The sequence below is a fragment of the Chlorocebus sabaeus genome, chromosome 19 (genome assembly GCF_047675955.1).
Source record: "Chlorocebus sabaeus isolate Y175 chromosome 19, mChlSab1.0.hap1, whole genome shotgun sequence".
Classification (NCBI taxonomy): domain Eukaryota; kingdom Metazoa; phylum Chordata; class Mammalia; order Primates; family Cercopithecidae; genus Chlorocebus; species Chlorocebus sabaeus.
The window spans coordinates 20,749,693-20,775,196 of NC_132922.1; the positions used below are offsets into that span (position 1 = coordinate 20,749,693).

The 25,504-nt window shown below is 39.4% G+C and overlaps 2 protein-coding genes and 1 pseudogene across 10 annotated transcripts in view; 2 read left to right on the forward strand and 1 right to left on the reverse strand.

Annotated features, from left to right (window-relative positions):
• Positions 1 to 24,087, reverse strand: part of HORMAD2 (HORMA domain containing 2) — a 91,498-nt gene extending 67,411 nt beyond the window's left edge. For 4 of the 7 annotated variants that reach the window (XM_007975363.3, XM_038007626.2, XM_073006821.1 and 1 more), the window contains exons 1-5: positions 24,022 to 24,087; positions 12,306 to 12,393; positions 7,355 to 7,496; positions 2,470 to 2,533; positions 1,177 to 1,213 (exon numbers count right to left, since the gene is read on the reverse strand). In XM_007975363.3, the coding sequence (XP_007973554.1) occupies positions 1,177 to 1,213; positions 2,470 to 2,533; positions 7,355 to 7,496; positions 12,306 to 12,356 (294 nt within the window). In that variant the 5' untranslated portion in view covers positions 12,357 to 12,393; positions 24,022 to 24,087. Of the gene's footprint in view, positions 1 to 1,176; positions 1,214 to 2,469; positions 2,534 to 7,354; positions 7,497 to 12,305; positions 12,394 to 13,082; positions 13,320 to 13,517; positions 13,586 to 24,021 lie in introns of those variants that run through there. The other 3 variants (XM_073006823.1, XM_073006822.1, XM_038007625.2) reach the window with 2 other exon arrangements.
• On the forward strand, positions 93 to 501 carry LOC119627137 (large ribosomal subunit protein eL36-like; annotated as a pseudogene).
• A 62-nt stretch (positions 24,088 to 24,149) lies between the features above and the next one.
• The window catches only part of LOC140709110 (uncharacterized), a 69,946-nt gene continuing 68,591 nt past the window's right edge, over positions 24,150 to 25,504 (forward strand). For 2 of the 3 annotated variants that reach the window (XM_073006826.1, XM_073006824.1), the window contains exon 1: positions 24,196 to 24,384. In XM_073006826.1, the coding sequence (XP_072862927.1) occupies positions 24,196 to 24,384 (189 nt within the window). Of the gene's footprint in view, positions 24,385 to 25,504 lie in introns of all 3 variants that reach the window. The other variant, XM_073006825.1, reaches the window with a different exon arrangement.

The window sequence follows — 25,504 nt, forward strand, 5'->3', positions numbered from 1 at the left end:
AATAGAAATATATGAATGTGCTAAATAATCTAGTGTAATGCTTCCTGACCTCAAGATTTCTTAAAGGAACAAGAATTGAGGAGTAAAAAGAAGACATAGATGGAGAAAATGGGGAAAAGCAGTGGTGGAAATTTCAAATATTTATAGGCCTTGGCTGCCACTGGAGAGCAGCAGCCATGGCTCTGCTCTACCTTACAGCCATGGGACTCAACAAGGGCCACAAGGTGGCCAAGAATGTGAGCAAGCCCAGGCCCAGCTGCCACCACAGGTGCCTGACAGGTGCCTGACCAAACACACCAAGTTCATGCGGGATATGATCCCAGAGGTGTGTGGCTTCACCCTGTTGGGCAGCATCCCATGAAGTAGCTCAAGGTCTCCAAGGACAAATGGGCCTTCAAGTTCATCAAGAAAAAGGTGGGAACACACATCCGCACCAAGGGGAAGTAGGAGGAGCTGAGCAATGTCCTGGCCACCATGAGGAAAGCCGCTGCCAAGGACTGAGCCCCCTGCCTTGCCCTGCCCTCTGCTCATAATAAAAGCTCCACAGGAAAAAAAAAACAGAAAGAAAAAAGAAATTTCATTTATATACATCTTGTCTCTTCAACTAGGACTAGAGCCTCCATTCTGTACGCCCTTCATAGCTGTCTTGGGCAGCATGAAAGATCAGATGCACTTAAAATTTAAGCTATATATTTTTTTTAATCTGAGGTACAATACTAGTACAATACTACCTATTGTAAAGGAATAGATTATACTTATGAACTAAATATAATTACCAAAATAACTAAGACAGAATAAAAACCAATTATTCAAGTCCGTTTTTTTCCTTTCATATCTGCAAATTGAATCACCACTATTCTAAATACGTTCAATGCACTAAATGCCAGATTCTTGTCTCTCCTGTCCCACATCCTGTGGATCTCTTCCAGTGACTTCAGAGGAAACTCTGTGGTCAAAAAGATATGAGTATGTAAAAGAGAAAAATGAGTTTTCTTTTTAATTGATGCAAAGGAGACATCAACAGGACAATAAAGACATAAGATAACAAGAAATTAGTTTATGAATGCAAACGTAGACACTTATACTGTTAAACACAACGAAATAAGTCTAATTTCTTTTTATAAAGAATAAAAGACAAGCCTTTGATTCCGGTGTAAGTTTTAAAAAAATTCTTACGTATCTCTTTTCCAAAGCATCAAAACAACCTTGAATCCTGTCAAGAAATAAATGTTTGATGTCAATTGGACCACATGCAAAGCCAAAATAATTCCAACTACAGAATTCATTTGCACTTTTTGCTTTGATGTACATTAAGTTGATAACCATCTTACCTTTCCCATTTAATCATTTTTTTTAAACTTCCAGCAACTTTTAATATGTTGATAGAACTTTATAAGTAGTAATGAGCAATTTTGTGGTAGTGAACCAAATTTTTTTGGATCCTATGTTTAGTACACTGACACGCATATGATGAATTATCAGTTTTTTAAATTTCTGTGGGTACATAGTAGGTGTATATATTTAGTATTTTATCACAGTTTTTATTTTTATACAAGTCAATTTTCTTTCAAAAACAAAGCTAAATCAGTGTCTTAAAATTATTAATAATATTGATAATTAAAAATATTGAATAATTCTTGCAAATTCCTAGAAAATTATTTTTTAAAAAGAAAGAGGGAAAGCAGGCCAGGACAATGGCTCACACCTGTAGTCCCAGCACTTTGGGAGGCCAAGGTGGGCGGATCATGAGGTCAAGAGATCGAGACCATCCTGGCCAACATGGTGAAACCCCATCTCTACTAAAAATACAAAAATTAGCTGGGCATGATGGCGTGCACCTGTAGTCCCAGCTACGTGAGAGGCTGAGGCAGGAGAATCGCTTGAACCTGGGAGGCAAAGGTTGCAGTGAGCCGAAATCGCGCCACTGCACTCCAGCCTGGGCGACAGAGGGAGACTTCGTCTCAAAAAAAAAAAGAAAAAGAAAAGAAAAGAAAAAAGAAAGAGGGAAAGTAGGAAAGAAGAAATGGTTTTTTTAAAAAATGGTCTTGGCCAGGCACGGTGGCTCACGCCTGTAATCCCAGAACTTTGGGAGGCCGAGACGGGCGGATCACGAGGTCAGGAGAACGAGACCATCCTGGCTAACACGGTGAAACGCCGTCTCTACTAAAAATACAAAAAAAAAAAAAAAAAAAAAAAAAAACTAGCTGGGCGTAGTGGTGGGCGCATGTAGTCCCAGCTACTCAGGAGGCTAAGGCAGGAGAATGACGTGAACCCGGGAGGCAGAGCTTGCAGTGAGCCGAGATCACACCACTGCACTCCAGGCTGGGCAACTGAGCAAGACTCCATCTCAAAAAAAAAAAAAAAAAAAAAGAAAAAGAAAAAAAAATCTTACTAAATAAAGCATTATGGGTAATTTCAGCCATGATAAAAATAATGTTGTTCAACTTTTATAGAATTTCTATTACTTACCATCTGATAATATGCAGTGACCCAGGACATTTTTTATCTTCTCGGAGGATTTTTAAACTGAGGTCTACAAAAACAGAAACATAGTCTATTTTTATCTACTAAATGACTGCTGTACTGAAATTGTCCATGCTAAATAGGCTATTTCCTTTAACTATTTTATTTATGTAATTTATTTAGTTTTATAGCTTATAAAAACATTTTGGATCTTAAACATCTACTTTAAAAACAAATCCTCTGTTAAGAAGTAGCTTAGTCTCAATTTTGATTATAGTTAGGAGTTTCCCCCTTCTACAATGTAGCACAACTGAGTTGGCTCCAAAATCAATTTGTGTCCCTTCTTTGCCTCTGTAGAATTCTAAGTAATTATGAGGTAGTGTTGAGACTATCTCCATTGACCAACTTAAAATATACACCTCAATCTCAGTCATTTCCCTGTTATTTCTCTCCCTCTCAATGAAAAGAATGAAAAATTTCACATGGATTATTCTCGAATACTTACTTTATCTGAAACCTAACTACCTTTTTACACTTAGAAAGAATAGGAATATCATATTAAGAGTCTGGGTTTAGGCCGGGCGCAGTGGCTCACACCTGTAATCCCAGCACTTTGAGGGGCTGAGGCAGAGAATTACTTGAGCCCAGGATGTCGAAACCAGCCAGGGCAACCTAGTGAACCCTCACCTCTAAAAAAAAAATTAAAAAATTATCTGGGCATAGTGGCACATGCCTATAGTCCCAACTACTCAGGAAGCTGAGGCAGGAGGATCACTTGAGCCTGGAAGGTCGAAGCTGTAATCCTATAATGATCATGTCGCCACACTCCAGCCCGGAGAATGAAATGAGACTCCGTCTCTAAATAAATAAATAAATAAATAAATAAATAAATAAATAAATAGAATTTTGGTTTAAAGTAGTCCAAGATCAATCACTGATTTATGTGTGATTTTGCATAAGTAACTTCACCTTTTCATATTGTTTTCCTGTCCTAAAATTGATGTTACCTGTATGTCTATTGAGGGATATGAAAATTATCCTGTGTTGATATAACATTCAGAAATTACAAGAGAGTGACACAGGAGTACTAAGCATTTTTATGATGTATATTACTTTAAGAACAAACACTGAAAGGGAGACATATCACTTCTACAATAACTGTCACAAAAAATAAAGGCATAGGGAATGGTATCATTGCCATTGCCTAGGGTAGTGACTGGCACACAGTATGTGCTTATTACCAAAAATATGTCTTTCTCAATTCTATTTTCTAGACACGAGGGGAAACTGCAAATATATGTTAGATATAAACACATTCACTGTTACAAGTTTGTATCTCATAGACCAAAAGATGTCATAATACAAATGAGGTTGTTGTGATTGCAAATACCATGTTTATGTGCTTATAGCACACATGCATTTTATTGATGCTCTTACATTGCTTAATATTTTTTTTGGCCGGGTGCGGTGGCTCAAGCCTGTAATCCCAGCACTTTGGGAGGCCGAGACGGGCGGATCACGAGGTCAGGAGATCGAGACCATCCTGGTTAACATGGTGAAACCCCGTCTCTACTAAAAAATACAAAAAACTAGCCGGGCGAGGTGGCGGGCGCCTGTAGTCCCAGCTACTCGGGAGGCTGAGGCAGGAGAATGGCGTGAACCCGGGAGGCGGAGCTTGCAGTGAGCTGAGATCCGGCCACTGCACTCCAGCCTGGGTGACAGAGCGAGACTCCGTCTCAAAAAAAAAAAAAAAAAAAAAAAAATATATATATATATATATATTTTTTTTTGAGACAGAGTCTCACTGTATCACCCAGGCTGGAATTCAGTGGTGCAATCACAGCTCACTGTAGCCTTAAGCCCCCACGCTCAGATGATCCTCCCACCTCAGCCTCCAGAGTAGCTGGAACTATAGGCACCCACCACCATGGCCAGCTAATTTTTTGTATTTTTTATAGAGACAGGGTTTCACCGTGTTGTTCAGGCTGGTCTTGGACTCCTAGGCTCAAGCAATCTGCCCACCTTGCCTTTCAAAGTGTTATGATTACACTTTGGATTACAAGCATGAGCCACCGTGCCCAACCAAGAGAATTAGACTAAAATGAGGCCAAGGTATATCATTAAATACAGATGTAAGAAATTTTAAATTAGATTTTGAAAAATAACATCTTACAAGGCAACTTGTAGCTCTCTATATTTATTTTCAAAATGATAGTTCCTATTTTAGTGACAAGTCAACAAGATTCACAATACAGCTTTTTAAAAAAAATTTTAAATACTTTAAGTTCTGGAATATATGCGCAGAACGTGAAGTTTTGTTCATGAGCCATGGTGGTTTGCTGCACCCGTCAACCTGTCAACTAGGCTTTAAGCCCTGCATGCATTAGGTATTTGTTCTAATGCTATTCTTTCCTTTGCCCCCTATCCCCTGACAGGCTCCAGTGTGTGATGTTCCCCTCCCTGTTTCCATGGGTTCTCATTATTCAACTCCCACTTATGAGTGAGAATATGTGGTGTTTGGTTTTCTGTTCCTGTGTTAGTTTGCTGAGAATGATGGTTTCCAGCTTCCTCCATGTTCCTGCAAAGGACATGAACTAATTCTTTTTTTATGGCTACATAGTTTTTCATGATGTATATGTGCCACATTTTCTTTATCCAGTCTATCATTGATGGGCATTTGGGTTGGTTCCAAGTCTTTGCTATTGTAAATAGTGCTGTAATAAACATATGTGTGCATATGTCTTTATAGTAGAATGATTTATAATCCTTTGGGTATATACCCAGTAATGGGATTGCTTGGTCAAATGGTATTTCTGGTTCTATATCCTTGAGGAATTGCCACACTGTCTTCCACAATGGTTGAACTAATTTACACTCCCACTAACAGTGTAAAAGCATTCTTATTTCTCCACATCCTCTCCAGCATCTATTGTTTCCTGACTTTTTAGTGATCTCCATTCTAACTGGCATGAGATGGTATCTCATTATGGTTTTGATTTGCATTTCTCTAACGACCAGTGGTGATGAGCTTTTTTTCTTATGTTTGTTGGCTGCATAAATGTCTTCTTTTGAGAAGTGTCTGTTCATATCCTTTGCCCACTTTTTGATGGGGTTGTTTTTTTCTTGTAAGTTTGTTTTCAGTTCTTTGTAGATTCTGGATATTATACCTTTGTCAGATGAATAGATTGCAAAAATTTTCTCCCATTCTGTATGTTGCCTGTTCACTCTAATGACAATTTCTTTTCCTGTACAGAAGCTCTTCAGTTTAATTAGATCCCATTTGTCTATTCTGGCTTTTGTTGCAATTGCTTTTGGTGCTTTAGTCATGAAGTCTTTGCCCATGCCTATGTCCTGAATGGTCTGCCTAGGTTTTCTTCTAGGTTTTTATGGTTTTAGGTCTTATATTTAAGTCTTTAATCCATCTTGAATTAACTTTTGTATAAGGTGTAAGGAAGGGGTCCAGTTTCAGTTTTCTGCATATGGCTAGCCAGTTTTCCCAGCACCATTTATTAAATAGGGAATCCTTTCCTCATTGCTTGTTTTTGTCAGGTTTGTCAAAGATCAGATGGTTGTAGATGTGTTGTGTTATTTCCGAGGTCTCTGTTCTCTTCCATTGGTCTATATATCTATTTTGGTACCAGTACCATGCTGTTTTGGTTGCTGTAGCCTTATAATATAGTTTGAAGTCAGGTAGCATGATGCCTCCAGCTTTGTTCTTTTTGCTTAGGATTATCTTGGCCATATGGGCTCCTTTTTGGTTCCATATGAAATTTAAAGTAGTTTTTTTCTAATTCTGTGAAGAAAGTCAATGGTAACTTGATGGGAATAACATTGAATCTATAATTACTTTGGGTAGTACGGCCATTTTCACGATACACAATCCAGCTTTTTAAACAAATAAGATTTTGAAAAATTGTTGAGTACTAGGTACTTGGGTTTTTTGCTTTTTGGTTTTTGTTTGTTTTTTTGTTTTTTGTCTTTTGTTTTTTTTTTTTTGAGATGAAGTTTTGCTCTTGTCACCCAGGCTGGAGTGAAATGGCACGATCTTGGCTCACTGCAATGTCTGTCTCCTGGGTTCAAGTGATTCGCCTGCCTCAGCCTCCCAAGTAGCTGGGATTACAGGTGCCCATCACAATGCCCAGCTAATTTTTGTATTTTTAGTAGAGACAGTGTTTCACCATGTTGGCCAGGCTGGTCTCGAACTCCTGACCTCAGGTGATCCACCCGCCTCAGCCTCCCAAAATGTTGGGATTACAGGCATGAGACACCATGCCTGGCCGGTACTTGTTTTTATAATAAGAGAAGAAAAGGGGCCAGAAACAGCTTGTAATATAAGGAAATGAGATGATAAGTTTAAGAGCACTGAAACAAAAGGAATGAAAGTAGAAGACCTGGCAATTGAGAAAAAAGCCAGAACTGATTAGAATAATAATTATCTTAATATCCATGTGAATCAACAAGTGAGTTTGGCTTTTTTTTTCCCCCAGCATTTTTGTATATGTTAACAGAGAGAAAAGGTTTTCACCTGGTTCCTTTGAACTTCCTCAGTGCCAAAGTGTACCTTAAAGAATAAATTCAATTGAGGCACAAAATAGTGCAAATCTACAGCATTCAAATAGATTTTGATCTAGCTATTGCTTTTATACTGGACTTGTCCAAACAGATTTCTTTTTTCTTCCATCTGTCACCTGGCATCTAGCCAGGAACTAGTAATTCCTATAAGTAAAATCACTACACACAGTAAAATTAAAATGGAAAAATGGATTAGCAAATTGGTCTTGAAGAACAGGCCCTTAAGTTGGAATTAGCACACTTTGTGAGAATTTGTCTCTTCCTGCTAAATAGAGAAAGGGGCTACAACAGCCAAAGAGACTAGTTAGTTTAACTTTACCATCCAAATGGCGTTCTCCATAAGAGCTCTCTGGAAACAGGCCCCTTAGGTATGTTATACATGAGATGGAAGTAGCAAAAAGTTTCTTCACCATTTTCAGGGACTCATGCTCATTAGTGATTTGGGATGGGAAAACTGTTTCCTGGAAAAACAACGGAGGTGAAAAAAGATTAGTATTCTTTAATATATTCAGTTCAGCACATCATTACCACAGATATAATGAAAAGATTTCTCAGAACTTCAAATTTGATACATTTGAAGGTAATCAAAAAGAAACAGTGCTTTGAATATTACATTAAATTAGATCTTCATAGGCAAGGCAGAGCAGAAAGGCAGAAACAATTACCCAAGTAATTCAAGACTAAAACAATTTATTTCACAATGATCCATGAAACTGGAGTTTTACTATGATTATATAATCTCCTTCTCTCTCATACACTCCTCGGACCCTACTGCAATCTGGATTTTACTCCTTTCCTTTCTACACTATTCTCTTCAAAGTCACCAAGTACAATCCTATAGTTGACCTCTTCTCATCCCTCATAATATGTAACTTCTTTATATTATCTGACACTGTTACCCACATACTCTCTTTTCCTCTCCAAGGTGCCGTAACACTATTTTGGTTTTTCACCTATTCCTACATATCTGTCTCAGTCTCTTTTATTTTTTTCCAGTTGTTCTGCTCTTTAAATGTTGGTTATCCCCCAGGATTCTGTCTTCAGGCTTTTTCTCTTTTATAGCTGTCTTCTTGAATAATCTCATCTAGTTTCATAGCTTCAGCTATAGCCTATACAGAAAGGATTTAGGGTTCCTATTTCTGTTATGAGTTCCAGTTCTATATTTTTATTTCCTGAACATCTGTACCTAAACTACTTTGTAGATCACTTAAACTCAGTTTATCTCTGCCACCCCTGGCTAAAACCTGATCCCAAGTCTCATTCTCAGACTAGTGAATCAGCACTACTCCAGTCATCCAGGTTAGAAGCAGCTTCATCTTTGTCTTCTCTTTCATTCATACCCTACTAAATTCTATTAATTCTCTCTAAAAGAGTTCTCAAATCTATTTTCTCCTTTCCCTTCTCACTGCCACTGGCTTGACTAAGGACATACTTAATTATCTCCTTGATTACTACAGTAGCCCCTGATTTCGTTGCTAACAATTCTTTTATTCAACCTGTCTTCCATATTGCCATCAGAATTAATTTTCAAGGATACAAATCTTATCAGTGTTCGTCCAGGATAGAGTTCAAGTACCTTAGAGTGGGATTTGAGAACTGTCAAAATCTTATTCTTGTTTAGCTCTCCCGCCTCATCTCGTACCCCTTCTTCCCTACCCACACTCCCTTATTCTCTCCCATGCACCCAACTGTCTAGCCATGTGGAATTGCGGCTATTCATCTACTATTCTATTGCCATGTATTTCCATACTTTTGTGCTTTGCTTAAGCCAGAGCTCTGCGGAATACAAAGCTTCTGTAAGATGTCATAGTGTTCTATAAAAAGTATCAATACTAGGAATAGCTTCCTGCTAAATTTTATGTATGTGTATATATATAACATAGTAAACAAACCTAAATCATTGTTCTTAAATGATTAGATAGTCTTCCTTAAGAAATAGTGTGCCGTAAAAGGAGTGTGATAAGAGAGCAACTAGTATATGAATTTGTGACTTTTGCTTTAGAATATTTGCTGATGGATAGGTTGTGCCAGTATCTCAAATTATCATTTCAACATATGTTTGACATACTATGTTTACTGCATACACAATGTTTATTGTGTTTATGTATTAAAATAAAAATAAAAATTTGATCTGTTTTTCATAATTATTCTGTGAGGCTGCTTTTTGCTGTTTTCTTTAAGCCAAGCACAAAATATGTCTCATGAATTCCAGTCGGTATTGTGTCAATACATTATAATTTTAAAGTATTTTCTAAATATTAACAAATTAGACTATATTAAACTTTAGAACTTCTGTTCATTAATATACTATTAAGAGCATAGGTCTTACAAAGGACTCATATCCAGAATGTATAAAGAACTCCTAAAATTCTTTAAGAAAGACAATCAAATAGAAAAGTGTCTATTTGTATGAAAATAGACACTTAATAAAAGAGCATATCCAAATGACCAATAAACAAATGAAAAAGTGTTTAAATTTTATCAGGGAAGTGAGCATTAAAATCACAAGGAGGCCAGGGGTGGTAGCTCACACCTATAATCCCAGGACTTTGGGAGGGTGAGGTGGGCGGATCACTTGACGTCAGGAGTTCAAGACCAGCCTGGCCAACATGGTGAAACCCCTGTCTCTACTAAAAATACAAAAATTAGCCAGGTGTGGTGGAGGGTGCCTATTATCCTAGCTATTCGGGAGGCTGAGGCAGTAGAAACACTTGAACCCAGGAGGTGGAGATCACAGTGAGCCAAGGTTGTACCACTCCAGCCTGGGCAACAGAGTAAGACTGTCAAACAAACAAACAAAAAAATCACAATGAGAGAATACTACACACCCACCAAAATGGCTAAAAGTTTTTAAAAGGATGTAGAATAATAAAAACTCCTAAATACTGGTTGTGGGAGTGTAAATGGGTACAACCTCTTTGGAAAGTTGCTTGGCAGTATATAATAAAGCTAAATAATCACATATCCTATGACCCATATTTGACTCATAGGTATACATCCAACACATATGTTTATATGTTCACTATAGGACATGTATTAGAGTATTCAGAAAAGCATTATTTGTAATAGACCTATGCTGGAAACCACCCAAATGCTCATCAACAGTAAAATGAATAAAACTGTGGTATATGCCCCCGATGGAATACTATATAGCAATGAGAATGAATGATCTATAACTATACCGAGTAATACAGGTAACTCTCACTCATAATGCTGAGCAAAAGAAACCAGATACAAATGAGTATTAGTGTATGATTTCATTTATATAAAGTACAAAAGCAGGTGAAACTAATTTATGCTGTTAGATGTCAAGATGGTGGTTTCTCTTGGTGGGGAGAGGTAATAATAACTAGAAGACAACATGAGAGGGAGTGCTGGTAGTGTTCTGTTTTCTGATCTGGCTTCTGGCTTACAACAATGTGTTAAGTTTGTAAAAATTCATTTAGTTGTACACTTATACATTATATGAATATATTCAGTAAAAATGTTAAGTGTTTGCTGGTCATATAAGTTTGGAAAATGTTGTCTTATGCAGTTCTTTCGGCCAGGCATGCTCTTTTTCCGATTTCCAAAGTATGAAAAATCTTAATCCAAATATGTATTTAATCTTATTACATTATAGGTACTGTTTTAGGTTCTGAGATGTAGTAGTGAGCAAAACATATAACAATCCTCTCCTTCATGTGGCTTACATTCTGTATCACTCTTAATTCATACTATAAGGATAATACTTATTACCAGTTAATATAATATTTGAAGGCAGAGTGCAGATAAATTCTGACTTTTCCCAACATAGCCAGGGGGCATGGCTAACTCCACATGTCCCTAGGCTTTAGACTCTAATGGCTCCAAAGCAGGTAAGCTGAACAATTTTTAAAAGTCAAAGAAGCAGTTTGTGACATTAAAGCATTTAGCAAACCTAATATCTGACCCAGACCAAATGTCTAAATTTTGAAGATATTTTTATTTTACCAATAATCTTTATTTTTCAAAGATTATTAAAGTCATGTAAACTAAAAGGAACTAAAGTTTTAATTCTTCTGACAAAATATTTGATTTAAGTGCTTATTTTTCTTTAAGCCAATTAATTAGCACTCTTTTATGTAAACACCATACACACAACACATATAAATACACAGACAGAAGAAGATCCAGTAATTGTAAGATTTTTCATTTGTCAGTTTTTAAGTTTCTTAATTGGATTACTGGCTTCAGGGTGGAGCCCTTGGAAGAATAGGCTCAGGAAAGCATGTAGTTTCTACGGCCTAATAAACAGGCACAGCTGGAAGGTATAAACAGATTCCCAAAATTAAGGGTCTCGTTTTTATACTGGATCCTGGATCCCCAGAAAAAGAGAGAAATGGCATAGGAAAAGACAGTACAACGCTTTTACCATGCATTTCACTGCAAGGCAGCCCAAAGTCAATCAGCCAATTTCGTAATCAGCCCATCTTATTTCTTATTCTGAGCCAAGGCATATGCTAGGTTTTCCTCAGGGAATTCTCTCTCCTCTATGCAAATTATCTTCATCATTCAAGGTCTGTCCACCTTCAGCCTTACCTCTTTCATGAGGAATATACAGACCATTCCAGTCCACATGAAATTTCTAAATTCCTACAATTTGCATTGTCTTACTCTTTTTCACATATATATAAATCATATATTGCTTTGTATATTGTCTTAACTCCTAACCAGATTATAAACTTTTGGAAGATGAAGATCGTATTTTTTTTTTTATCAGTGAATAACATAGTATTATGAATATTATATTACATAATATTGAGTCTCAATGAATAAACAAATGATGCATTAATGAATGTCATGGGACAAACCAAACTACATGCCTGGCCCTGGGATGCTCCCCTAGACTTCTAGCATCCAAGTTTCTCTCAGTGCTCTCCCTTTCTGTTCTTATAATTACACCATGGTGTGCAACACAAGTTTCCTAACGTTTTAGGAAGTGAATATCTCACCAAGAAGCATTCTCTTTAAACATCTTTTTGTTTCTGATTTCTTTTACTCTAGAAGATCTAAATATATTGTATAAACATGAAACAAGCACCCAGTAAGTAACTTTGTAGAAATTTATTTTAATTTTCTGGTCCTTGGTCTATTAGGCAGTTAAAATGTACACATACTCTCCCAGAATATTATGTGCTAATTAACTGATAAAATTGCTGCTTACAAACACACATACAAAAGATTAAAATTATAATTCTGAACTAACTCACTAAATGGTCATTGATTTTCTTTTAATTATTAACAAATACCTTAGATGCTTTGTGTATTGTGATGGAGTGAGAAAGCTGAGCAGTGGCCATTGTAGAAATGTATCAGGATTATTCCAACAAGTCCAACCTATTAAAAAAAATAATTAATTCATTAGAGACCTTGCCAAATATAATGATTCCTCTCTTACTCTACCCAAAAATGAAATTGAAAAAGTCTAAAAGCAAACAAAAAATTAAAATCAAGGACAGTTAAGTATAAACTGTTTTCCAGATTGTTCAGTTTAGAGAGAAATTTACCAAGCTACATTTTGAAGAAGCAAAGGAAGAATGAATGCTAAGATAATTCTATCAGACCCTATCTAAACTATAAAATGAATTTGAGTTGAAAAAAGTACTTATTGTTAATTTTTCAAAGGAGAACTATATAATTAAAATTTGATCACACTCTTTGGGAAACAAGTTTAATAAACATTTTTATCTATAATTTTGGCATAAGGTCTCTGGATGAATTTTTCCATCCACTCAGTGAAAATTATAAGATTATTTATTTGTTCACAAATATATTTGGAGGAGAAAATACATTGTAAATCACCTAGAGACTCAATATATATTATTAATCCTTGTCATTCCCTCAGACTGTAACAATGCTCTCTATATAGCAAAGGCTCAAAAACATTTCCTGAAATAACTTTGGTTGTAATTTATTTGCAACTTCAACTCAAAAGTTAATGTTTATACTTCATACCCATTAAAACAGTTATTCATCCAACTAGCTGAAAAAGAAATCAAGAGAGAAATCTCATTTACAATACCTACCAAAAAATTAGGAATACATTTAAGAAAGTGAAAGATTGCTACAATGAAACTACAAAATGCTGATGAAAGAAATCGAACAGAACACAAAAAGATGGAAAAAAAGAAAGAAAGAAAGAAAGAAAGAAAGAAAGAAAGAAAGAAAGAAAGAAAGAAAGAAAGAAAGAAAGAAAGAAAGAAAGAAAGAGAGAGAGAGAGAGAAAGAAAGAAGGAAAGAGAGAGAAAGAGAGGGAGGGAGGGAGGGAGGGGAGTGGAGGGGAGGGGAGGGAGGGAGGAAGGAAGAAAATATGATGTATATATACACAAGTGAATATTATTCAGCCATTTTAAAAAGCATGAAAATCTGTCATTCACAGCAACAGAGATTAACCTAGATGACATAATGTTAAGTGAAGTAAGTCAGGTACAGAAAGATAAATACCATGTGTTCTCACTCACCTGGGAGCTAAAACAGATGAGCTCTTAGAAGTAGTTATTAGAGGCTAGGAAGGGCAGCAGGGAGGAGGTTGGATAGGGAGAAGTTAGTTAATGAATATAAAATTACAACTAGAAAGGAGAATACATTCTGTTGTTCTGTAGCACTGTAGAGTGACCACAGTTAACAATGATTTATTATATATTTAGAATAGCTCAACATAAAGAATTATAAGTGTTTGAACTGATGGATATGCTTTGACTTGACCATTACATATTATATACATGTATCAAAATATCACTCTGTACCCCATAAATATGTACAATTACTGTGTGTCAATTAAAAATTTTATAAATGATTATTCAAAAATGGAAAGTAGTAAGTTGCAAAGGATGTGGAGAAATTAAAACCCTTATGCATTGCTGGTGGGAAAGAAAATGGTGCAGCCATTGTGGAAAACAGCATGGCATTCCTCAAAAAGTGAAACAGAATTACCATATTATCCAGCATTTCCATCTCTAGGTATATATTCAAAAGAATTGAAACCAGGGACTCAAACAGATACTTGTACACCAATGCTCATAGCCACATAATTCACATTAGCCAAAAGATGGAAACAATCCAAATGTCTATTAAAAGATGAATGAATAAACAAAATGTGGTATTTACAATGGAATATTACTCAATTGTTTTGTTTGCTTGTTTGTTTGCTTTGTTTTGTTTTTAAGACGGGGTCTCCTTCTGTCACCCAGGGTAGAGTGCAATAGCGTGATCTCACCTCACTGCAACCTCTGGCTCCCAGGCTCAAGTGATTCTCCCACCTCAGCATCTTGAGTAGCTGGGACCACAAGCACTTGCCACCACACCTGGCTAATTTTTGTAATTTTTGTAGAGATGGGGTTTTGTCATGTTGCCCAGGCTGGTCTTGAATTCCTAGACTCAGGCAATCCATCCACCTCATCCTCCCAGTGTGCTGGGATTACAGGCCTGAGCCACCACACCCGACCTCTATTCAATCTTAAAAAGGAATGAAGTTCTGATACACGCTACAATGTGAATAAATCTTGAAAACATTATGCTAAGTGAAAAGCCAGACATAAAAGGACAAATATTATATGATTCCACTTATATGAGGTACCTAGAGTAGGCAAATTCATAGAGACAGAAAGTAGAATAGAGGTTACCAGGTGCTGGTGGGATAGAAGGAGTTTAATAGGTATAGAGTTTCTGTTCAGGATGATGAAAATGTTTTAGAAATGGATAGTGATAATGGTTGCACAACATTGTATATGTGCTTAGTGTCACTGAGTTGTACACTTAGAAAAGCTGAGGTGTTGAGTTTTATATTACAGTTTGCCACAATAAAAAAGTTAATATTTAAAATACATCTAGTTTTCACCCTTATTGTTTTGTTAATATAAAAAAGAAGCAGCCAGGTATGGTGGCTCATGCCTGATGCCTGTAATCCCAGAACAGTGGGAGGTCAAGGCAGGTGGATCATAAGGTCAGGAGATCGAGACCATCCTGGCCAACATGGTGAAACCCCATCTCTACTAAAAATACAAAAATTATCCAGGCATGGTAGTGGGCGCCTATGGTCCCAGCTACTCAGGAGGCTGAGGCAGGGGAATGTCATGAACCCGGGAGGTGCAGCTTGCAGTGAGCCAAGATCGCGCTACTGCACTCCAGCCTGGGTGACACAGCAAGAGTCTGTCTCGAAAAAAAAAAAAAAATAGTAAATTTTCCCTTTTCTTTACAAAGGCTTAATTTAATTTGAATTGGGGCTTCTTTTCAAGGTTTTATGAAGTTCTGACCAAAATACTTGTAAAATAACTTCTTTCAAGATATTCCATTCTGGATCACCAAGGATAGCCTGTGACCGGTTTTTGTGTATCCATTAATGCAAGACTCAAAGATTTTCCCAAGAGGGCAGAATTATTTGCAAACACTGCCACAAGGTGATGATAGAGATTATAAACAGGTGGTAATATTTAATTTCTCTCAAACTACTTCTTCAGAGGGGCACTAGGGGACACTCTTTTACAATATTTTATATATGAGACTGAAAACCACCTAACAGTCCTTTAATCCTTAAAGATTCCAAGCTATCTTTTCTTGATTTCAGAGTATAACCTTCATATCTGACTCAACACATCAGTTGTCCCCCTTAAATTTCAAAACATAAAATGGGAAACAAAGCAGCTCTAAGAGTTTAAGATCTAGTCCCAGTCCATTAAACTATGATACACTACCCACTACTGGGGTAGTTATTAGTCTTAGAGACAATAAATAAGAGAAATCATGATTTTAAAATAGTTTTCTATATTAGTGGGGTTTTTTAACTTTCTCTATGATCATAGACATTCTGATGTCATTTCTAGGGAATCAAGCTCTGAAAATAGCATCAGCCAATTAGAACACAATGCATTACTACATCCATATTTTTGCAATGTATGGATGGCCTAGATTAAATTAATATTACCATTGAAAACTCTGAGGCATTCAGGACACTTGCTTTTGAGAAAGGATTCAAGCTAGTTAATATTAGCATTTGGTAAATTCCTTAGGAATTAACATTTATAAAAGTAAAATTTAATTTTTTACATATATACATATTTATATTTTTATATATATTATACATATATACATATATATTTATATATATGGAGAGAGAGAGAGAGAGAGAAATAACCAGCAGTATAATCTAGTAGAAAGAGCCTTTAGAGTTAAGGAACCTAAGTTCAAATTCTGACTCTGCTACCTAGCAGCTGGCATGGCCAGGCACAGTGGGAGATGACTGGATCATCTGGGCAGTTTCTCATGAATGGTTTAGCACTATACTCTCAGCGCAGTTCTTGCAATAGTGAGTGAGTGAGTTTTTGCAAGATCTGGTTGTTTAAAGGTGTGTAGAACCTTTTCTTTTTTCCCCCCTCTCTCTCTCCGGCTTTAGCTATGTAAGATGTGCCTGTTTCTCCTTTGTCTTCTGCCATAATTGTAAGTTTCCTGAGGCCTCCCCAAAAGTCAGGCAGATGCTACCATGCTTTCTGTACAGCCAGTGGAACTGTGAGCTAGTTAAACTTCTTTTCTTTTTTTTTTTTTTTTTTTTTTGAGACGGAGTCTTGCTCTGTCCCCCTGGCTGGAGTGCAGTGGTACTATCTCGGCTCACTGCAAGCTCTGCTTCCCGGGATCATGCCATTCTCCTGCCTCAGCCTCCTGAGTAGCTGGGACTACAGGCGCCCGCCACCGCGCCCGGCTAATTTTTTTGTATTTTTAGTAGAGACGGGGTTTCACCGTGTTAGCCAGGATGGTCTCGATCCCCTGACCTTGTGATCCGCCTGCCTCGGCCTCCCAAAGTGCTGGGATTACAAGCGTGAGCCACCGCGCCCGGCCTTAAACTTCTTTTCTTTATAAATTACCCAGTCTCAGGAATTTCTTTATAGCAATGCAAGAATGGACTAAAACAGAGCTCTTCTTTTTTACTTCTATCACACACTCCCTGGATGAACAAATACACTCCCTTGTTTCAAGTATAATTTCCATCCTATTGATTCTTACGTGTGTATCCCCAGCCCAGGTCTCTCTCATAAGTTGCTGACTTGTTCCTCTAACTGATCATAAGACTGTTCCACCTTGATGTTCTCAGCACATCCAAATGTGAATTATTTTCCCCAAAAACTTACTTCTGTTCCCTCGCTCAGTGAATGACATCATCACATAACTAGTTGCTCAAGCACAAAATCTGTGACTCAACCTTAATCCCTTCCTCGTTCCTATGTTCAATCACCTTAATATTTCTCAAATGTAGGCCAGGCGCAGTGGCTTATGCCTGTAATCCCAGCACTTTGGGAGGCCGAGGCGGGCAGATGACCTGAAGTTGGGAGTTCAAGACCAGCCTGACAAACATGGAGAAACCCCATCTCTACTAAAAATACAAAATTAGCCGGGCATGGTGGCACATGCCTGTAATCCCAGCTACTTGGGAGGCTGAGGCAGGAGAATCGTTTGAACCCAGTAGGTGGAGGTTGCAGTGAGCCAAGATCATGCCATTACACTATAGCCTGGGCAACAAGAGTGAAACCCTATCACTCAAAATATATATATATATACACACACACACACACACACACACACACACACACACACACACATATATGAAATGTGTCCAGCTCCTCACTTTAGCCATGCTGTTGTCATCTCTACTTTATATCAACCAGTCTCATCTTTTGCCTGTATTGCTGCAACCACCAATTTCCTCTCACTGGTATTCTCCTTCTCCAGTCTGTTCTGTATATTGCAGCCAGAGTTTTTAAATTACAAATTTGACTACGCATTTTCCCAGATTGAAATACTTCAATGGCTCCCCACTACTCTCAGGATAAAATTTAAAACTCTTACCATGGCTCTAAGATTTGACTCATGCCTCCCTAGCCTCAGCTCTAACTATTTTCCCTTATACTTTTATGCACTAGCCATTCTTACTTTCTTTAATTACCCCAAAGGACTACATTCCTTCCAGCTCTCAGGATTTTGTAATATTCCCTCTGCCCGAAACATCCTCCTCCATTCCCAATTCCTACTCATCTCCTAGATATGGCGTATTAGTCCATTCTTGCATTGCTATAAAGAACTACCTAAGACTGGGTAATTTATAAAGAAAAGGGGTTTAATTGACTTGCAGCTATGCAGGCTATACAAGAGGCATAGCTGGGGAGGCCTCAGCAAACTTACAATCACGGCAGAAAGGGAAGGAGAAGGAGGCATGTTTTACATGGCCAGAGGAGGAAGAGAGGGAAAGGGGAGGTGCTATACACTTTTAAACAACCAGATCTCATGAGAACTCGTGATTATGAGAACAGCAATTGGGAAATCTGCCCCCATGATCCAGTCAATTCCCTCCAGGGCCCTCCTCCAACACTGGGGATTACAATTTGATATGAGATTTGGGTGGAGACACAAATCCAAACCATATCATATGGCTTAGTAAAATTTCCTTAAGGAACCGGGCGCGGTGGCTCAAGCCTGTAATCCCAGCACTTTGGGAGGCCGAGATGGGTGGATCATGAGGTCAGGAGATCGAGACCGTCCTGGCTAACACGGTGAAACCCCATCTCTACTAAAAAATACAAAAAAAAAAACTAGCCGGGCGAGGTGGCGGGCGCCTGTAGTCCCAGCTACTTGGGAGGCTGAGGCAGGAGAATGGCATAAACCCGGGAGGCGGAGCTTGCAGTGAGCTGAGATCCTGCCACTGCACCCCAGCCTGGGTGACAGAGCAAGACTCCGTCTCAAAAAAAAAAAAAAAAAAAAAATTTCCTTAAGGAATGACTTCCTAATCCCCACTACCACTACTATGAAGTTTGGATTGTGTGCCCTTCGCAATATATACTGTACCATAGTTGTCTTTAAGTATCCCCTGACCTACTGTGAGCTAACATGAGAGCAAAATTGTGTCTAGCTATTGTGTCTGTCTAGCTCATTCTTTATATTTTAAAGCTTTATTTATTTATTTATTGAAAAGGACGCTCACTGTGTCACCCAGGTGAAGTGTAGTGGTATAATCCCAGCTCACTGCAATCTCTGCTTCCTGGGTTCAAGCCCTTCTCCTGCCTCAGCCTCCTGAGTAGCTGGGATTACAGGTGTATGCCATCATGTCCAGCTAATTTTTGTATTTTTAGTAGAGATGGGGTTTCGCCATGTTGGCCAGGCTGGTCTGGAACTCCTGACCTCAAGTGATCCACCCACTTTGGCCTCCCAAAGTGCTGGGATTACAAGCGTGAGCCACTGCATCCAGACTTTAAAGCTTTTTTTAATAGGTATAATTCAGTGGATTTTAGTATATTCACAAAACTGTGCAACCATCTGTTTAATATAGTATAAATCATCAATTTAGCATATTCACAAAATAGTGCAAACACGACCTAATTCCAGAACATTTTCATCACCCCTAAAAGAAATCCCATGCCCATTAGCAGTCACTCCTATTCTCTCCTTTCTCCAGCCGCTGGAAACCACTAACCCTACCTTTCATCTTTATGAAATTGCCTATTCTGAATATTACATATAAATGAAACCATACAATATGTGACCTTTTGTGTCTTGTTTAGCTCATTCTTTAACTCTCAGCATCATCACAGTACTAGAATTAAGTAGGTACTCAATAAATATTTGCTGAGTCTGGGCACAGTGGCTCACACCTGTAATCCCAGCATTTTGGGAGGCCAAGTGGGGTGGATCACTTGAGGTCAGGAGTTCAAGACCAGCCTGGTCAACATGGTGAAATCCTGTCTCTACTTAAAAAATAAATAAATAAAATAAGTAAAACATTAAAAATAATTAAAAACCTAACTTAACTAAATATTTGCTGAGTCAACAGAGAAGAACTATAGGAACAAGGAATAATCAAGTCTAGAAAGACACCACAAATTTTAAAGGTAGAAGAAACTTTAAACATCATTGCTATGGTTTGAATGTGTATCCCAAAGTTCATATTTTGGAAACTTAATCCTCAGTGCAAGTGTTGAGAGTTGAGACCTTTAAGAGGTGATTAGGTGCCTTCATGAATGGATTAATATTGTTACTCCAGGAGCAGGTTCATTATCAAGAAAATAGGTTTGTTATAAAAGCAAGTTTGGCACACTCACTGTCTCTCCTTGCTCTCTCTCTTACCAGGTGATGCCTTCCTCCATGTTATGACACAGCAAGAAGGTCCTTACAAGATGCATATCCTTATTTTTGGACTTCCCAGCCTCCAGGATCATAAGCCAATACATGTCTGCTCTTTTTACATTACCCAGCCTCAGGTATTGTTATAGCAGCACAAATGGGACTAAGACAGTCATTTAGTCCAAATATCTAATTTTCTACATGGGGAATTCAAGATTTAGACTTATCCAGGGTCAGTCAGCCACTTAGTAACAGAACTGAGACTAAAACTCAACAAGTCTGACTCACAATCTAGAAGTTTTTCCAGACTGACTCTCCAAAATGAAATTCTCCTTTGCTTTCACTCTATCTAATCTAATGCACTACCAGGGCCTCCCTAGTTCTTCAGCTTGCCTGCTTATTTCTAAACTTGGGAGGGTCTCTTTCTAGTGTTCTAGCATGAGCTTGCTTCAGGAAGGCAAAAAGATCTAAATTATTTTTTCAAAAAACATCATGAAACTTCATCTCTACTAAAACTGGAAAAATTAGCCAGGCGTGATGGTGGGTGCCTGTAATCCCAGCTACTTGGGAGGCTGAGGCAGGAGAATCGCTTGAACCCGGGAGGTGGAGGTTGCAGTGAGCCGAGATTGCACCATTGCACTCCAGCCTGGGCAACAAGAGTGAAACTCCATCTCAAAAAAAAAAAAAAAAAAAAAAAAGGCCAGACTCCTTTCGGCCTCTAACTATCTTGTTGCTACTGTTTTCCCTTTGAGCAGGTGTTTTGTGGCGGTCTTCTATTTAAGTACAAACCCTGCTTAATTTTGAAAGTTCACAAGTTGACAGGAGGTATGACTCTAGAGAGCATGCATTCTCAGAGAATAGGTCTGATTTTTTGTATGTGTCATCCCTTTGTTCAGGCTCATTATCTAAAAACCTAGAAGAGATTTCATAACTACAGATTTTAAGAACTGAAAGTTAACTTTGAAATGTCATTCTCTTATATATTTGTCTGCAAATTAGATCCACACATATTTGAAACTTCACAGCACATCAATATCATTCCCTCTTTTGTTTTTGAGACAAGGTCTTACTCTGTTTACCCAGGCAGGAATGAAGTGGTGCAATCTTGGCTCACTGCAACCTCAACCTCCTGGGTTCAAGTGATCCTCCCACCTCAGCCTCCTAAGTAGCTGGTACTAGAGGCAATGTGCCACCACACTCAGCAAATTTTCTTTATTTTTGGTAGAGACGCGGTCTCACTATGTTGGCCAGGCTGGTTTTGAACTCAAGCAATACTCCTTGGTTAGCCTCCCAAAGTGTTGGGATTATAAGGATTATAAGTGTGAGCCACTGCAACTGACCCTCACTCTTATATTTGATATGTCTACTTTGTGACAAGGATTATGGTCTTCTTGAGAAAGAGGCAATATTTCTGTGCTCTTTTGGGTAAAGATTCACTCTAGGCTTACCTCTTGACCTATATCTCAATTGCCCTATTTTATTTTTTGTTGTTGTTGTTTATTCATTTTCTTTTCTTTTTTTTTTTCTTTTTTTTTTTTTTTTGAGACAGAGTAAAGTGCAATGGCATGATCTGTCACCTAGGCTTGAGTACAGTGGCATAATCACAGCTCATTGCAACCTCAAACTTCTGGGTTCAAGTGATCCTCCTACCTCAGCCTCCCAAGTAGCTGAGACTATAGGCATGCACCACCACGCCCTGCTAATTTTTTTACAGTTTTTTTATTTTTGTAGAGTTGGGCAGGGCCGGGGGGGGGGTTTCACTATGTTGCCCAGACTGGCCTCGAACTCTTGGCCTCTCAAAGTTTTGGGATTATATATGTGAGACACCAAACCATGCCTTCAATTGCCCTATTTTATATGGTAGCACAATTACTTCCTATTTTACCCCTACTATATGTGAGTCCAAGATTCACATAAAGATTAGCCAGCTGCTGTTTAGTTTACTAAGGCCTAAACCACTTTTTTAACCATTCCAAGTGAAGCAAAAACCAAAGTTTTATTACATTTTCCCAAATATAATTATAGCTGATTTATGAAGGCTCTCTACCCATCTTTCTCAATCTTCCAAAACCATTTTTTACAAGAAAATCCCTTTTCTATCAGGTGAACAATATCCAATAGCTGGATTCTGAAATGCAACTATATGACCTTCCTTACACATGCATGATATTAAGAATGACTTTACTCAAAAGAAGTGTATGTTAACATAAATGGGTTCGATAGATTCATAAAGCTGGAAGGGAGCACAGACATCTTCTAACCCCTTCAATTTAAAGAAGATCCAGTTCTGTGGAGGAAGAATCTTTTTTTCAACAAATGGTGCTGAAACAAAAGGACATCCAGGGGATGGGGGAAAGAAGAGAGAATGAAAAGAAGCTTAACCTGAATCTCGCACTGTATACAAATATTAATGCAAAATGGATGATGGATTTAAACCTAAACATAAAGCTATAAAGAAAAGGGGCTGGGCGCAGGGGCTCACACCTGTAATCCCAGTACTTTGGGAGGCAAAGCGGGCGAATCACAAGGTCAAGAGATCGAGACCATCCTAAACAACATGGTGAAACCCTGTCTCTACTAAAAATACAAAAAAAAAAAAAAAAAAAAAAAATTTAGCTAGGCGTGGTGGCACATGCCTATAGTCCCAGCTAGGAGGGAGGCTGAAGCAGGGGAATCGCTTGAACCCGGGAAGTGGAGGTTGCAGTGAGCTGAGATTGCGTCACTGCACTCCAGCCTGGCGACAGAGCACGACTCCCTCTCAAAAAAAAAAAAAAAAGAAAAAAGAAAAGGAAAGTGAGGCTATGCAAGGGAACTTGGTTTGCTAAAGTTCACCCAGTTACTTAGACCTTCTGACAGAGCTTGTTTCAATAAATTATTCACCATTTTAACAAATTCCATTTGGCCCTGGTCATTCCCCTACTTGTGCTCATTCAGAGTAAATGGTTTCCACTGTATTAATTGAGTATTTGTTCATGCTTTTGACTTTTTAATATATCTTTCATGCTATTTCAATTATTCATTCATTCAACATCTACGAGGCGACTACAATGTGCCAGGCAACGTGCAGGATTACAAGATGTAATATACTTTTCCTACCTCAACAGATTGAGGGTCCAATGGAGGAGCAATTAGATCATGATCCTGCTGAAATTAAAAACCCCTTTCGGGGCCAGAACCACCCCTCATTTCTGCCAGCTGAGTACACGATGTACTGCACAGCCTGTCCAGTGCTCTGCGCACTCGGACACATTTCGGCGATTGGCTAATCCTGAGGTTCAAGACACTCTCTCCCTCTGAACTGTTTAGGGAACTAAAGTCCACAGGGATTAATTGGCAAATCCTCACTAAAACGAAAGGGGAGCTGAGGTCAAGCGGGGCGGGGTGGCTCGTCGCCACCTCTCTCACCTCTTGGCCTGTACCAGGCATCGATCCTGGCAGAAAACCTCAATGGCTGAGGAGAATCTGACCCAGGTAAGATACACCCCAAAACCTCCACCACACACGGCCCCTCCAATGCCGGGCACAGACGTCGTCTGCCCTACCAGCCTCGTCATGGCTCATTATGGCTGCTGCTTGCTCAGCAAGATTGATTTCATGTCCAGAAAAATCTGAATTTCAAAGCTACCTGGGTGCTCTCTGTCCAGTTCTGGGGGAAATCGCCTCCCTTTTGTCTTCCTCCTCAGCCCCCTGCCCTCCCGATTCTCTTCACAGTACTTCAGGCCCTCACGAAAAATGATACTTTCAAATCCAACTCAAAGCCTTAAGTAACAAGAAAAGAAAAAAAAAAAATTGTTTGACATAAAGACAGAACTAACAACGTCCGAGTGCCCTCTCTGGGCGAAGACCTCGCGTCTCAACAGCCCTCACCTCAGCTCGTCGACGCCTCCCTCCCACCGAGAGTCAACGGCCTTTTCCGGCCCAAACCCCCTCCTCGGCTCGTGAATAGTCAACGAGGCCTTTCTGGGCGGGACCAGAAACTTCCTCATGAATAATTCATGACTCGTCCACGGCTGGCCGGGGCGATCGGCCTCGCTAGACTTCATGAATATGCAAAGCAGGGGCGAGCGGCAGTTAGCCGGGCCCTGGCGGGTCCGGCCCCTCAGCAGCAGCCTCTCAGCCGAGGGCCGCACACTGACCCGACGCGGCCTTGGGTCGGGCGCCGCCCGCCTGGGCCACCTGTACAACGACAGCCTGCACCGGGGCTTCCTGAGGAGGCGCCCGCCCGCCGAGGTTAGGACCCGAGGGACCGTGGGGCTCGGGCGGGCCAGGACGCCACGCCGGCGGGTCCCAGAGAGGCCTGAGGCGGGCGCGGGGCGGCGTAGGAGAAGGGAGCGAAAGCCTGGGGGGCCCAGGGACCCAAGTTAGAAGAAGGCCCGAGGGGTGCAGCGCGGTGGCTTCACCTGGGATCCCAGCACTTTGGGAGGCCGAGGCGGGCGGATCATTTGAGGTCAGGAGTTCAAGAACAGCCTAGCCAACGTGGTGAAACCCCATCTCTATAAAAAATACAAAAATTACCTGGGCGTGGTGGCGCGCACCTGTAGTCCCAGCTACTTGGGAGGCTGAGGCAGGAGAATCGCTTGAGCCCGGGAGGCTGAGGTTGCAGTGAGCCAAAATCCCCCCATTGCACTCCAGCCTGGGCAACAGAGCGAGACTCTGTCTCCAAAAATTTTTTTAAAGTACAAAAATTAGTTGGGTCATCTTGACACACGCCTGTAGTCCCAGCTATTTGGGAGGCTGCGGTAGGAGGATCGCTTGAGCCCGGGAGTTTGAGGTTGCAGTGAGCCAAGATTGTGCCATTGCACTCCAGCCTGGGCCACAGAGGGAGACCCTGTCTCAAAAATGAAAAAAAAGAAAAGAAAAAAAAGAAAAAGACATAAGGCCAGAAGGCCAGAGTTTTCAAATACTTGAGGGCATCTGCAACCTCTTCATCCCTACCCTGGACCTGACTTTGTATTCTTTTTAACATTAATTTGTAATTATGCAAATAAAACATGAATATGTTCTCCTTTGTGCCCTACCCCTATCTCAGTTTTTTCTGCCCTGGTAACTGAGGGAGCAGTTGGGGGTGTGGCTCCTTGGATCTTTTCCCACCTGTTTAGGTAGATATTTCATATCCTGTGGAGCTTTCCAAAGGTTCCTGGAGTCCTATGAACCTCCCCAATGGGATTTCCCAAGAGAGTAGATGAAAGAGTGAGCCACTTGAAACCTGTTCTTATTTTGTTTCTGCAGGAAAGAAAAAAAAAAACTGTTCAAGCTGGCGAGAACATGAGTTCAGAACATAATGACTAAAACTGAAATTTGGGCTGAAATATTCCTTTGGTGCAAGTTTTCTCAACCTTCCCCCCACCCC